We start from the raw sequence: 13,936 nt of genomic DNA, 5'->3' as shown, positions 1-13,936 counted from the left end.
TGGGTTGGAAATGTCTCAGGCTTAGACGACTGTCTGTGGGCCCAAGGACTCACTCAGCTCCTTACCTTCTCCATGCTTGATGTGATCCAGGTCAATATCCTCAGCGTGTGTGATCCAGTGAAGGTAACCCTTCAGATCTTCATCCAACTGCTGCTTCTCCCTGAACTTCTGGAAATCTCCCCGTGACTTGGCCTTCTCTCTCTCTCTGGAGAACTCCCTGGATTACACACAGAAGGTCACAGGTCATTCCTCCAGAAAGGACACATGTTCCTTTCTACGCATTCTCCAATAAGCTTTGACTCAGAGTCAGAAACACATTGGTTCGAGTAGCACTCCAGAGAATTAGCCCATTAACTAGGCTGACATTCCCAGTGCAGTATCGTGCGACACTGTCAAAAATTCCATATTTTGGGTGATACATTTGACTGAAGGGTCAATTACATAAAAATAGCAAGTGCGCTCTCAAACCAATTGTACAAAAAGTATCAGCTGTTACTTGTAGATTTCACCATTTAATAGTATTTCCCCTCCATTCACAAACCCCAATATTTAACTGAAATTGCCTCTTGACTCTCCACCCTGCCAACTCATTTTAGTTGTGCAATTGCACTGATATACGACAGTGTCTGAACAGAGATTAAACTTTTCGAGGCTGATAAATTTTCCATGGAATGTTGAAATGAAACAGGCTCAAAGGAGGAACTCAGAGTCCCAATCAATAGAAAGACACAACAGTCAAAAGAACAGAAGTCAACCATCTCAACCCTTGAGCCTGTTTGGCCTTTCTATTGGATCATTTCTGACCTGCAGCCTAACTCCACAACAATCCAGTTTTAAATGTAACAATTCTCCCAACTTCAATTGTCATTTGTACAATGGAGCTCTAAACCTCTACTGTGATACAAGGGTCTGGCACATCCAGGGTTAATACAACCACAGAAATGATACAGGACAGAAAGGGACCATTTGTCCCATCTTCTCCACGCATATCCAAAGATACCCAAGTGCCCTTTCTAATCTCATCTTCCTATTCACGGCCCAGAGCACTGCAGCTTAAGGTGCAGATCCAGGTACTTATTAAAAGAGTTTAGGGTCCCAGCCCCACCACCAACTCAAGTCTGTAAGAGGGATATTGTTTGAATTGGAACTAATAGAGATACATTAGCATCTTGTCATTTTTAAGTACTGTTCAAATGTTAAATGTTAAGCAAATACATTTTTTACAGTTAAACAGTGTTGTTAAATAACAATTGTTTTAATAAAAGCTTCCCAGTTTGTCAGTAGAATTGTGCCTGGAGTCAAACATCATATCCTCACATGAATGCCAAGATAGCAAATAGTTGGGGTCTGTTCTCGCTTCATAACTTACCTTGGGATTTCAGATCTTGTATCCTAACACTCAGTCACCAAACTCCAACTTACACACTCTCCTGCAGCCCAGAGTAGCACTCCAATGCAAACAAAGTCAGCACTGTAAGATGGCCAGCATTTATACTGTCTGAATCTAGCCTCTGAAAGCCTGCGGTCCCAATCTGCTTTAAGACGACGACCATGATCCCAGTACCTAAGAAAAACCAAGCAGTTTGCCTTAATGACTATCAGCCGGTGGCTCTGACATCCATCATTATGAAGTGCTTCGAAAGGCTAGTCATGGCACGAATCAATTCCAGCCTCCCAGACTACCTGGATCCACTACAGTTTGCCTACTGCCGCAACAGGTCCACAGCAGACGCCATCTCTCTGGCCCTGCACTCAACCCTAGATAACAAGGACACCTATGTCAGACTCCTATTTATTAACTACAGCTCAGCCTTCAACACCATTATTCCCACGAAACTCATAGCCAAACTCCGTGGCCTGAGCCTCAGACCTTCCTCTGCGACTGGATCCTGAACTTCCTAACTCACAGACCACAATCAGTAAAGATAGGCCACAACACCTCCTCCACGATCATCCTCAACACCGGTGCCCCACAAGGCTGTGTTCTCAGCTACTATCCTCCTACTATACTCCTTATACACCTATGACTGTGTGGCCAAATCCCCCTCCAATTCGATTTTCAAGTTTGCTGATGACACCATCGTAGTGGGTCAGATCTCAAACAATGACGAGACAGATTACAGGAATGAGATAGAGAATCTGGTGAACTGGTGCGGCAACAATAATCTCTCCCTCAATGTCAACAAAACAAAGGAGATTGTCACCGACTTCAGGAAGCGTAAAGGAGAACATGCCCCTGTCTACATCAACGGGGACAAAGTAGAAAGGGTCGAGAGCTTCAAGTTTTTAGGTGTCCAGACCACCAACAACCTGTCCTGGTCCCTCCATTCTGACACGATAGTTAAGAAAGCCCAACAACACCGCTACTTTCTCAGAAGACGAAGAAAATTTGGCATGTCAGCTGCGACTCTCACCAACTTTCACATGCACCATTGAAAGCATTCTTTCTGGTTGTATCACAGCTTGGTATGGCTCCTGCTCTGCCCAAGACCGCAAGAAACTACAAAAGGTCATGAATGTAGCCCAATCATCACGCAAACCAGCCTCCCATCCATTGACTCTGTCTACACTTCCCGCTGCTTCAGCAAAGCAGCCAGCATAATTAAGGACCCCACGCACCCCAGACATTCTCTCTTCCATCTTCTTCCGTCAGGAAAAATATACAGAAGTCTGAAGTCACGTACCAACCGACTCAAGAACAGCTTCTTCCCTGCTGCTGTCAGACTTTTGAATGGACTTACCTTGCATTAACTTGATCTTTCTCAACACCCTAGTTATGACTGTAACACTACATTCTGCACTCTCTCGTTTCCTTCTCTATGAACGGTATGCTTTATCTGTATAGCGCGCAAGAAACAATATTTTTCACTGTATGCTAATAATACATGTGACAATAATAAATCAAATGAAATCCAACCAAGTCAATCATTTAGTTAACTGGGTGCAGCAGCAAGCACAGCCTATACGAACCCCGTTTTAAAGCTGGCTTAAAACACGCCTTCGTCCAACTCAGACAGCAACTTTTAGTTAATTCATTCTGGGTGCACGACCGCCCGCACAGTGATGTAAGAGAGCACATGACCCTCATTTGAGAAAGTCACTTGTCCTGTTGATAAAGATGAACCGGTGGATGTATTGTATTTAGATTTCTAGAAGGCACCACATCAAAGATCATTGCGTGAAAAAGCTCATGGTGTAGGGGGTAACATATTAGCGTGGGTAGATGATAGGCTAGTTGGCAGAAATGAATCCCTTTTTCTGGTTGGCAGGATGTGATAAGTTGTGTGCTCCAGGGATCAGTCAACTCTTTAAAATTTATATCCATGACTTAGGTAAAGGGATAGATGGAATGGCTGTCAAATGCGCTGATGACACAGATAAGAAGGAAAGTAAGTTATGAAGAGGACATAAGGAGGCTACAAAGGGACATGGATAGGTTCAGTGAGTGGGCAAAGATCTGGCAAATAGGGTACAATGTGTGAAAATGTGAAATTGTCCATTTTGGCAGGAAGAATCACAGATGCATATTATCATATTGCAGAGGTCTGAGATGCAGAGGGATTTGGGCGTCTGAGAGCATGGGTCCTAAAAGGTTGGTATGCAGGTACAGCAAGTATTTAGGAAAGTTTGTAGAATGTTATCATTGATTGCGAGGGAAACTGAATGCAAAAATATCCATGCACAAATTATACAGAGTGAGGGGGAACGTGGTATTAGGCTGAATGGGATATTAAAAGGTGTGGAAGGTGAGGGGGAGAATGGGATAGTACTGTGAGAGATATTTGTTCGGGTGGGGGGGGGGCAGAGCAGGGGGGAGGAAGTGGCATAGTGGTATTGTCACTGGACTAGTAATCCAGGGATTCGGGGTAATGCTCTGGGGACCCACTTTCAATCCTATGGCAGATCGTGAAATTTGAATTCAATAAAAATCTGGAATTAAAAGTGACAAGCATAAAACCATTGTCATAAAAACCCATGTGACTCATTAATGTCCTTTAGCAAAGAAAATCTGCCATCCTTACTGGGTCTGGCCTACATGTGACTCCAGAGCTACTGCAATGTGGTTGAATGTATTTTTTAAAATGCCCTCCAAAGTCGCCGAGCAAGTCACTCACATCAAGGGCAATTAGGAATTGGCAATAAATGCTGGCCCAGCCAGCAATGTCCACATCGTATTGTGATGACAGTGGTGAAATTAATACGTGTATATATATTACTTGTGTTTAAGGGGAGTCTTTAAAAATTCAACTTTATGCTGCAGGCAGTGGAATACAACTCAGATGCTCAGAGCAGGATAAGTACTCATTTTAGCCTTGCAGGTGGTGATGTTGAGTTAATGGACTTTTGTTTACTTAAGTTCCCCTGGGATTCCTGATTAGTGTGACTGACAGGGTCATGTGATGATGTAGTTAATGTGCAGTCCTGAGTCTGCAGCAGAGAAAAAAGCTTTTGCAGAAAGCAGTTTAGTTTGCAGCTGAAGCCTGGTCGAAGTTAGAAGGTTTTCAGGCTTCTAGAAACTCTATCTTTGAAAATTTCAAGACTGTTAACAAATGTTAAAGCAAGTTTGCCTGGGTTTGCTAACTATATTTATTAGTGAATTTGATTTATGCATGATTGGGGCATATTTGGAACTGGAACAGTAATCACCTCAAGAAAAATTGTTTCCTTTTTTAGATATTGTTCAACTGTCAATAGTTAAGCTGCTTCATTTGTTAAGAGCTATATTTAAACTGTGTTCTTAAATAAAGTTTGCTTTGCTATAAAGAATCTCTACTTTGTCAGTGGAATCATCCCTGGAAGGAAGGATCCTTTCCTTAATTTATGCCAAAATAGAAAAATTGTTGGGATCCAAGCATGGCATCCTAATGTAATTTGGGGTTCTGGTCCAGAACCCCAGCAGTATGAATGAATAAATAAATTGAAAGGCTGCAAAAGACATGAGATTAGACTATGATACTAAAGGGTGTGGGGACCTTAGGGGCAGAGTGGGATTCCACTGGGTGGGATGCATATTATCGAAATGGTGAGAGATTGCAGGCTCTGAGATGCAGAGGGATCTGGGCGTCTTGGTGCATGGGTTGTAAAAGGCGAGTGAGCAGTTACAGCAACTAATTAGGAAAGTTGATTGAATGTTATCATTGAATGCAAAAGTATCCATGCACGAATTATACAGTGAGGAGAACGTGGTATTAGGCTGAATAGGATACTAAAAGTTGAGGGGTGAGGGGGAGAATGGGATAGTGCTGGATGAGATATTTGTGGGTGGCGTGAGTGGGGAGTGACATTGGTCTGGGTTGGATATTAAAGTGTGAGGATTGTCCCAGAGTGGGGATAAGAGTGAGCAGATTACTTAGGTGTGTAGAGAGTGAGAGGAAGAGTGCGTTTAGACTTGGTGGGATATTGAAGGGCGTAGTTAGTGAGGGAGGAGTATGTTTGCACTGGTTGGGATATTGAAAGGTATGGAGAGTGGGATTATCTTGGCTTGGATATTAAAGGTTGTGGGGTGCTGGGGTGGGAAGGAAGTGGGATTAGACTGGGTCGGATATTAAAGGTTGTGGGCAGTGATGGGCAAACAACAGCGTAAGTGGAAAGAAAGACTTTAAGTAACTCTTACAATACAGAGCACTGGAGGTCAGAGACAGAGCAAGGAGCAGATGAGGAGAGCAGTGGGAAAACTTTAAAAGGTGCAGCCCAGTGACCCTTCACTCAATCCACAGGCAGAACCCCTGAGGTGATTTTAGTCTTCAAAATTCATGAGGGGCAAGTGGAAGCTGCTGATTGGGTGAGTACAGACAGTGAGAATTTAGAGGACTATTACCACTAATGGTTTGTAAAGTCTTTATTTTGTAGTTTATATTTTGTCAGAGTTATAATCTGTGTTAACGAGGTCAAGGGAACTTTGAACATCCCATTCGTACTAAAGAATATGGGGGGAGGAATTAATTATCTTCACCATCACTAGAGAAGTAGCATGTGACAAAGTAAGGGGCTAAAGGCAGATAACTTCTGGCCCTGATGGCTTGCAGCCTAGGATCCTAAGAGAGGTAGCAACAGAGATAGTGGATGCATTGGTTGTAATTTTCCAAAAATTCTTGGATTCTGGAGAAGAATCAGAGGTTTGGAAAACTGCCAATGTGACACCCCTATTCAAAAAGCAGGTAAGTATGCATTGATTAGCCTAACATCTTTTGTTGGAAAAATGTTGGAATCAATTATTAAGGAAGTCATTGCAGCACATTGAGAAAATGATAATCTAATCAAGCAGAGCCAGCATGGCTTCATGAAAGGGAAATCATGTCTGACTAATTATTCGAGTTTTTCGAGGAAGTTGCAGACTCAATGGGCTGAAGAGCCTCTTCTGCACTGTGCACTCTGTGAAATGGGTCGAGAGGAACCAGTGATGTATTATATTTGGACTTCAGAAGGCATTCGACAAGGTACATCACAAAAGATTAAGTCATAAGTTAAGAGCCCATGGTGCTGGAGGTAGTATATTGGCATTGATAGAGAATTGTCTAATGGGCAGGAAACAGCGAGTGGGGATAAAGGTTTCTTTGTCAGGTTGGCAACTTGTAACATAGAACATAGAACAGTACAGCACAGAACAGGCCCTTCGGCCCACGTTGTTGTGCCGAGCTTTGTCTGAAACCCAGATCAAGCTATTTCCTCCCTATCGTCCCGAAGTACTCCATGTGCCTATCCAATAGCTTCTTAAATGTTCCTAAAGTGTCTGACTCCACTATCACTGCAGGCAGTCCATTCCACACCCCAACCACTCTCTGAGTAAAAAACCTACCTCGGACATCCTTCCCATATCTCCCACCATGAACCCTATAGTTATGCCCCCGAGTTACCACTCCATTCACCCGAGGAAATAGTCTTTGAACGTTCACTCTATCCCCCTCATCATCTTATAAACCTCTATCAAGTCTCCTCTCAACCTCCTCCGCTCCAAAGAGAAAAGCCCAAGTTCCCTCAACCTTTCCTCATAAGACCTACCCTCCAAACCAGGCAGCATCCTGGTAAATCTCCTTTGCACTCTTTCCAGTGTCTCCACATCCTTCTTATAGTGAGGTGACCAGAACTGCACACAATATTCCAAATGTGGTCTTACCAAGGTCCTGTACAGTTGCAGCATAACCCCACAGCTCTTAAACTCAAACCCCTGTTAATGAACGCCAACACACTATAGGCCTTCTTCACGGCTCTATCCACTTGAGTGGCAACCTTCAGAGATCTATGGATATGAACCCCAAGATCTCTCTGTTCCTCCACAGTCTTCAGAACCCTACCTTTGACCCTGTAATCCACATTTAAATTAGTCCTACCAAAATGAATCACCTCGCATTTGTCAGGGTTAAACTCCATTTGCCATTTTTCAGCCCAGCTCTGCATCCTATCTATATCTCTTTGCAGCCTACAACAGCCCTCCACCTCATCCACTACTCCACCAATCTTGGTGTCATCAGAAAATTTACTGATCCACCCTTCAGCCCCCTCCTCCAAGTCATTTATAAAAATTACAAATAGCAGAGGACCAAGCACTGATCCCTGTGGCACTCCGCTGGTAACCGGTTTCCAGTCCGAAAATTTTCCATCCACCACCACCCTCTGTCTTCTGTTAGATGGCCAATTACCTATCCAATCGGCCAAACTTCCCTCTATCCCACACATCCTTACTTTCTTCATAAGCCGACCATGGGGGACTTTATCAAACGCCTTACTAAAATCCATGTATATGACATCAACTGCACTACCTTCATCTACATACTTAGTTACCTCCTCAAAAAATTCTATCAAATTTGTGAGGCAAGACTTGCCCTTCACAAATCCGTGCTGACTATCCCGGATTAAGCTGCATCTTTCTAAATGGTCGTAAATCCTATCCCTCAGGACCTTTTCCATCAACTTAACGACAACCGAAGTAAGACTAACCGGCCTATAATTACCAGGGTCATTTCTATTCCCTTTCTTAAACAGAGGAACCACATTCGCCACTCTCCAGTCCTCTGGCACCACCCCCGTGGAGAGTGAGGACGCAAAGATCAATGCCAAAGGCTTTGCTATCTCATTCCTTACCTCCCAAAGACTCCTAGGATATATTTCATCAGGCCCAGGGGACTTATCAACTTTCAGTTTATTCAAAATTGCTAGTACATCTTCCCTCCAAACATCTACTTCCTCCAGCCTATCAGCCTGTGACACCCTCTCTTCCTCAAAAGCATGGCCCCTCTCCTTGGTGAACACTGAAGAAAAGTATTCATTCATCACCTCTCCTATCTCTTCTGACTCCATGCACAAATTCCCACTGCCTTCCTTGACCAGCCCCAACCTCACCCTGGACCAAGAGGGTGGTGGTGGATGGAAAATTTTCGGACTGGAGGCAGGTTGCTAGCGGAGTGCCGCAGGGATCGGTGCTTGGTCCTCTGCTCTTTGTGATTTTTATTAATGACTTAGAGGAGGGGGCTGAAGGGTGGATCAGTAAATTTGCTGATGACACCAAGATTGGTGGAGTAGTGGATGAGGTGGAGGGCTGTTGTAGGCTGCAAAGAGACATAGATAGGATGCAAAGCTGGGCTGAAAAATGGCAAATGGAGTTTAACCCTGATAAATGTGAGGTGATTCACATTTACTGGTGGGGGAGGGGGGAGGAAAAGGAGGGGGGAGGAAAAGGAGGGGGGAGGTGGGAGGAAAAGGAGGGGGGAGGGGGGAGGAAAAGGAGGGGGGAGGGGGGAGGAAAAGGAGGGGGGAGGAAAAGGAGGGGGGAGGAAAAGGAGGGGGGAGGAAAAGGAGGGGGGAGGAAAAGGAGGGGGGAGGAAAAGGAGGGGGGAGGAAAAGGAGGGGGGAGGAAAAGGAGGGGGGAGGGGGGAGGAAAAGGAGGGGGGAGGAAAAGGAGGGGGGAGGGGGGAGGATCTTGGTTTCAGATGAAGGTCGGCACAACATCGTGGGCCGAAGGGCCTGTTCTGTGCTGTAATGTTCTATGTTCTATGTTCTATGATTCATTTTGGTAGGACTAATTTAAATGTGGATTACAGGGTCAAAGGTAGGGTTCTGAAGACTGTGGAGGAACAGAGAGATCTTGGGGTCCATATCCACAGATCTCGAAAGGTTGCCACTCAAGTGGATAGAGCTGTGAAGAAGGCATATAGTGTGTTAGCTTTTATTAACAGGGGGTTGGAGTTTAAGAGCCGTGGGGTTATGCTGCAACTGTACAGGACCTTGGTGAGACCGCATTTGGAATATTGCGTGCAGTTCTGGTCACCTCACTATAAGAAGGATGTGGAAGCGCTGGAAAGAGTGCAGAGGAGATTTACCAGGATGCTGCCTGGTTTGGAGTGTCGGTCTTATGAGGAAAGGTTGAGGGAGCTGGGGCTGTTCTCTCTGGAGCGGAGGAGATTGAGGGGAGACTTAATAGAGGTTTATAAAATGATGAAGGGGATAGATCGAGTGAACGTTCAAAGACTATTTCCTCGGGTGGATGGAGCTATTACGAGGGGGCATAACTATAGGGTTCATGGTGGGAGATATAGGAAGGATATCAGAGGTAGGTTCTTCACGCAGAGAGTGGTTGGGGTGTGGAATGGACTGCCTGCAGTGATAGTGGAGTCAGACACTTTAGGAACATTTAAGCGGTTATTGGATAGGCACATGGAGCACACCAGGATGGTAGGGAGTGGGATAGCTTGATCTTGGTTTCAGATGAAGGTCGGCACAACATCGTGGGCCGAAGGGCCTGTTCTGTGCTGTACTGTTCTATGTTCTATGTTCTATGGTCATTCTTTTATTCCTCACATAAGAGTAAAAAGCCTTGGGGTTTTCCTTGATCTGACCCGCCAAGCGGGTAACCATTGGGCTTCCGCAGGGATCAGTGCTGGAACCACAACTGTTTACAATGTGTATGAATGACTTGGAGGAAAGAAACGAATGTCCTGTAGCCAAATTTACACATGACAGATAAATAGTTGGAAAGACAAGTTGAGAGAGGGATACAGTTTACAAAGAGATATTGATAGTAACGTATGGGACAATGTGAAGTTGTCTATTTTGGAAGGAGAACAAAAGAACAGTATAATTGAAATACTCCAAAGATGTACGGGTTAGGTTAATTGGCTATGCTAAATTGCCCCTTAATGTCCCGGAATGCGTAGGTTAGAGGGATTAGCGGGTAAATATGTGGGGATATGGGGATAGGGTCTGGGTGGGATTGTGGTCGGTGCAGACTCGATGGGCCGAATGGCCTCTTTCTGCACTGTAGGGTTCCTATGATTTTATGATTCTATGATAGGTAGAGCAGGTAACCAGGAAAGCTAATGGAATGTTAGTTCTTATTTCAAGGGGGTTAGAATATAAAAGTAGGGGAGTCTAGCTGCAACTGTACAAGGTACTGATGAGACCACATCTGGAGTCCTGTGACCAGTTTTGGTCCCTTTATTTAAGGAAAGATATTATTTAGTTGGAGGCAGTTCAGAGAAGATTCACTAAGATGATTATAGAATCATACAGTGAAGAAGAGGCCCTTCAGCCCATCGAATCTGCACCGAAACATCACACTGGAACTCCCACCTAACCTCAGCTGCCAGCAGTTGGCCCATAGCCTTGAATGTTATGATAGAAACCCTACAGTGCAGAAGGAGGCCATTCGGCCCATCGAGTCTGCACCGGCCACAATCCCACCCAGGTCCTACCCCCACATATTTACCCGCTAATCCCTCTAACCTACGCATCTCAGGACTCTAAGGGGCAATTTTTTAACCTGGCCAATCAACCTAACCCGCACATCTTTGGACTGTGGGAGGAAACCGGAGCACCCGGAGGAAACCCACGCAAACACGAGGAGAATGTGCAAACTCCACACAGACAGTGACCCGAGCCGGGAATCGAACCCGGGACCCTGGAGCTGTGAAGCAGCAGTGCTAACCACTGTGCTACCGTGCCGCCCATGATGTGCCAAGTGCTCATCCAGATACTTTTTAAAGGATGTGAGGCAACCTGCACCACCACCATCCTCCCAGGGAAGCGCAAATTACCCTGTATCCCATGTGAATTTAACTTCTTTACAAGTCTCCCATGTGGGAACTTGTCAAAGGCTTTGCTGAAATCCATATAAACTACATTGACTGCAATGCCCTCATTATACACCTGGTCACCTCCTCAAATAATTCAGTCAAATTTGTTAGGCATGACCTTCCTCTGACGAAGCCATGCTGACTGTCCCTGATCAAGCTTTGCCTCTCCAAATGGAGATAGATGCTCTCCTTCAGAAGTTTCTCAAATAGTTTCCCCAGTATGGAGGGACTATCTTATGAGGAAAGGTTGGGACTGCTCATTAGAATTTAGAAGAACGAGAGGTGATCTCATTGAAACATATAGGATTCTACAGGGGCTTGACAGGGTGTAAGCTAAGATGATGTTTCCTCTCATAGGAGAGTCTCATCTCAGAATAAAGGGGCACCAATTTAAGACTGATAGAGAAGAAATTCTTCTCTGAGTATTGTGAGTCTTTGGAACTCCTTGCCATAGAGAGCTGTGAGGGCAGAGTGCTTGTGCATATTTAAGGCTGAATAGATAGATTTTTGATCAGTAAGGGAATCAAGGGTTACAAGGCAGGAAGGTGGTCACCAGTAATGTCAGATTGGCAATGATCCTAATGAATGGCAGAGCAGGTTTGAGGAGCTGAATGTTCCTATTTCTTATGGTCTAGACTAGTGAGAGGGCCGTATGAGTGCCCTCCTTCATCTCGGTAGGTCGCAAGATCACTTCAGTCATATTGCTAAGGAAAAAAAACTGCACAGGTGGAAATCAGCGGATTGTGGCAACCCTATACATGGGCACCAGTCAACAAAATGTCCTGTGGGTTGCACTCAAAACTCAGATGAGCCACATGTGGCTCCCAGGCCACAGGTTGCCCACAAACCTGTGGCGGGGTGTTGGGGTGCAGGGTGGAGAATGGGATTGGATTGGGTGGGATATTAATGTTTACAATGAGTGAGGGAAAGAATGTGATTAGACTGAATGGGATGTTAGAGAGTGATGGGGTAGTATAGAATTCTTAGTATGAGGCCCTTCATTTTAGTTTTACTCTCAGTAGACTAGGTTAAGGTAATTATAAAGTGCCTTAAATATAGTGAGAATTCACAATGTGCCTGGAACAAAATATACAAAGGTATGATAAACCACAAATTAACTAAATAGGCTTAAAACTGTATTTTCAATATATATGTATTTTGCACCTTGGCCAACTTTGTTCTATATGCAGCATGATGGGAAACACAGTGATAGACAGGCCGAATTCTTTAACACAATGGAGCACAGAAAGGCAGCTTCTGTTATCTGTTTTTGGATCCGCAAAAGCAAGTTTAATAGGCCTGGTATGTAAAGGAGTGGTTTCGTTCATGGGTAGTGAGGCTGGAGAAGTCTCGCAATCTGATGAGAGGCCAGATCCAGGCAGATAATGACTCCTTTTGCCAATTAAGATTTGCAGCTGCAAGCAGTGGCCTTCATTACCGGAATTGGCATGGGTTAGGTTTCCAAGGTAACAGGGAAGGAACCTACAGGGGCAATGAGCTCATGATATCCTATTCCTGCTGACAGGTGGAACGTTATTGTGATTGGACTCTCCAGTCTGATTGACGAGGCTGGGCAGGATATTGAAATGTTCAGAATAATATAACAATTTTACAATTGCGAGATTAGCTCAGAGGATAGTCACCCCTCATTGGCTGTGGCTCCCTCCTGATGCATGCATCAGCAAATAGATTCCTTTTCATTCTTTAACCATAAACTGTCTTTCGCAGTCTATGTATTGGTTGAGTGAGGTCAACAAAATACAGGGCACCCCAGTGAGACATCTCAGAAAATTCCTCTTACAGAGGGTGTGGAGCGTGAGTAGATGATTGGAAGAGAGTGTGACTAGACTAGGTGGGATATTAATTGGCGCTGGCTGTGAGGAGAGTGAGATTTGACTGGATAGCTGAAGCAGAGAGAAATTTTAGCATTGATTTTATGGGCCAAATTAGCTGTTTTAGGGCTGGAACATTCTTTGACTTCATACTCACCCACTCAGAACACCCAGTACGAGATTGAGCACAAAGAATGAGCCCAGTAGGATGAGGCTGACGAAGTAGATCCAAGGCCATTCGTTTCCAATGGCATCATTGACCTGCAGTTGAAGAGATGAGAGAGTTAACTGGCTGGAAGTGAGTGAGGCAAGGGAGAGGTGGCATCATTGGCATGATTGGGATCAGTTTGACAGGAATTGGCCAGGGGTTAGATCGCTGAACCAATAGTTAGCCGAGGGTTGGGTTGGTGCACTGGTTGTTAGCTGGGGATTGGGCTGGTGAACAGATAAGTTAGTCAGTGGTTGAATTAATGAACTGGCAGTCAAGCAGAAGTTTGGGGAAGGGAGCGTTTTTTATTTGGGATCAGGTCACAGCTGCAGAGAAAAGTATCTTAGCTTATCAAAGTCCACTTTGACTACTTCCCATTCGTTGCTCCTGTTTGAGTATTTTCTGTACAATGGTGCCATTGACATTTCGCTCATTTACCCTGTAGGCTTTTCACACTAACACAAAGAACCTTCTTTCTGTGGATAAGGGAGCAGAGAAGCTACGACATCTTCTCCGGAGCCTTCAACATGTCATTGATGAAGACGAACATCTCGCTCAGGCCATCCACACACCCCCATTTCTTGCCTTCAAACAACCGCACAACCTCAGACCATTGTCCACAGCAAACTACTCAGCCTTCAAGAGAACAGTGACCACGACACCACACAACTCTGCCACAGCAACCTCTGCAAAACGTGCCAGATCATTGACATGGATGCCATCATCTCACATGAGAACACCATCCACCAGGTACACGGTACATACTCTTGCGACATGGCCAATGTTGTCGACCTGATACGCTGCAGGAAAGGATGTCCCGAGGCATGGTA

At 44.8% G+C, this 13,936-nt stretch overlaps 1 protein-coding gene across 6 annotated transcripts in view; it reads right to left on the bottom strand.

Annotated features, from left to right (window-relative positions):
• LOC144511902 (voltage-dependent L-type calcium channel subunit alpha-1S-like) overlaps window positions 1-13,936 on the bottom strand; it is an 841,603-nt gene that overhangs the window by 772,545 nt on the left and 55,122 nt on the right. For all 6 annotated transcript variants that reach the window (XR_013500922.1, XR_013500923.1, XM_078242345.1 and 3 more), the window contains exons 6-7: window positions 13,056-13,159; window positions 66-217 (exon numbers count right to left, since the gene is read on the bottom strand). Coding sequence is in view for 4 of the 6 variants with exons in the window: in XM_078242345.1 (XP_078098471.1) it covers window positions 66-217; window positions 13,056-13,159 (256 nt within the window). In the remaining 2 variants the exon portion in view is untranslated. The remainder of the gene's footprint in view (window positions 1-65; window positions 218-13,055; window positions 13,160-13,936) is intronic.

This window comes from Mustelus asterias, chromosome 25, assembly GCF_964213995.1.
Source record: "Mustelus asterias chromosome 25, sMusAst1.hap1.1, whole genome shotgun sequence".
Lineage (NCBI taxonomy): Eukaryota > Metazoa > Chordata > Chondrichthyes > Carcharhiniformes > Triakidae > Mustelus > Mustelus asterias.
Note: the sequence above shows the minus strand (reverse complement) of the source record. Positions and strands in the feature narration are given on the sequence as shown.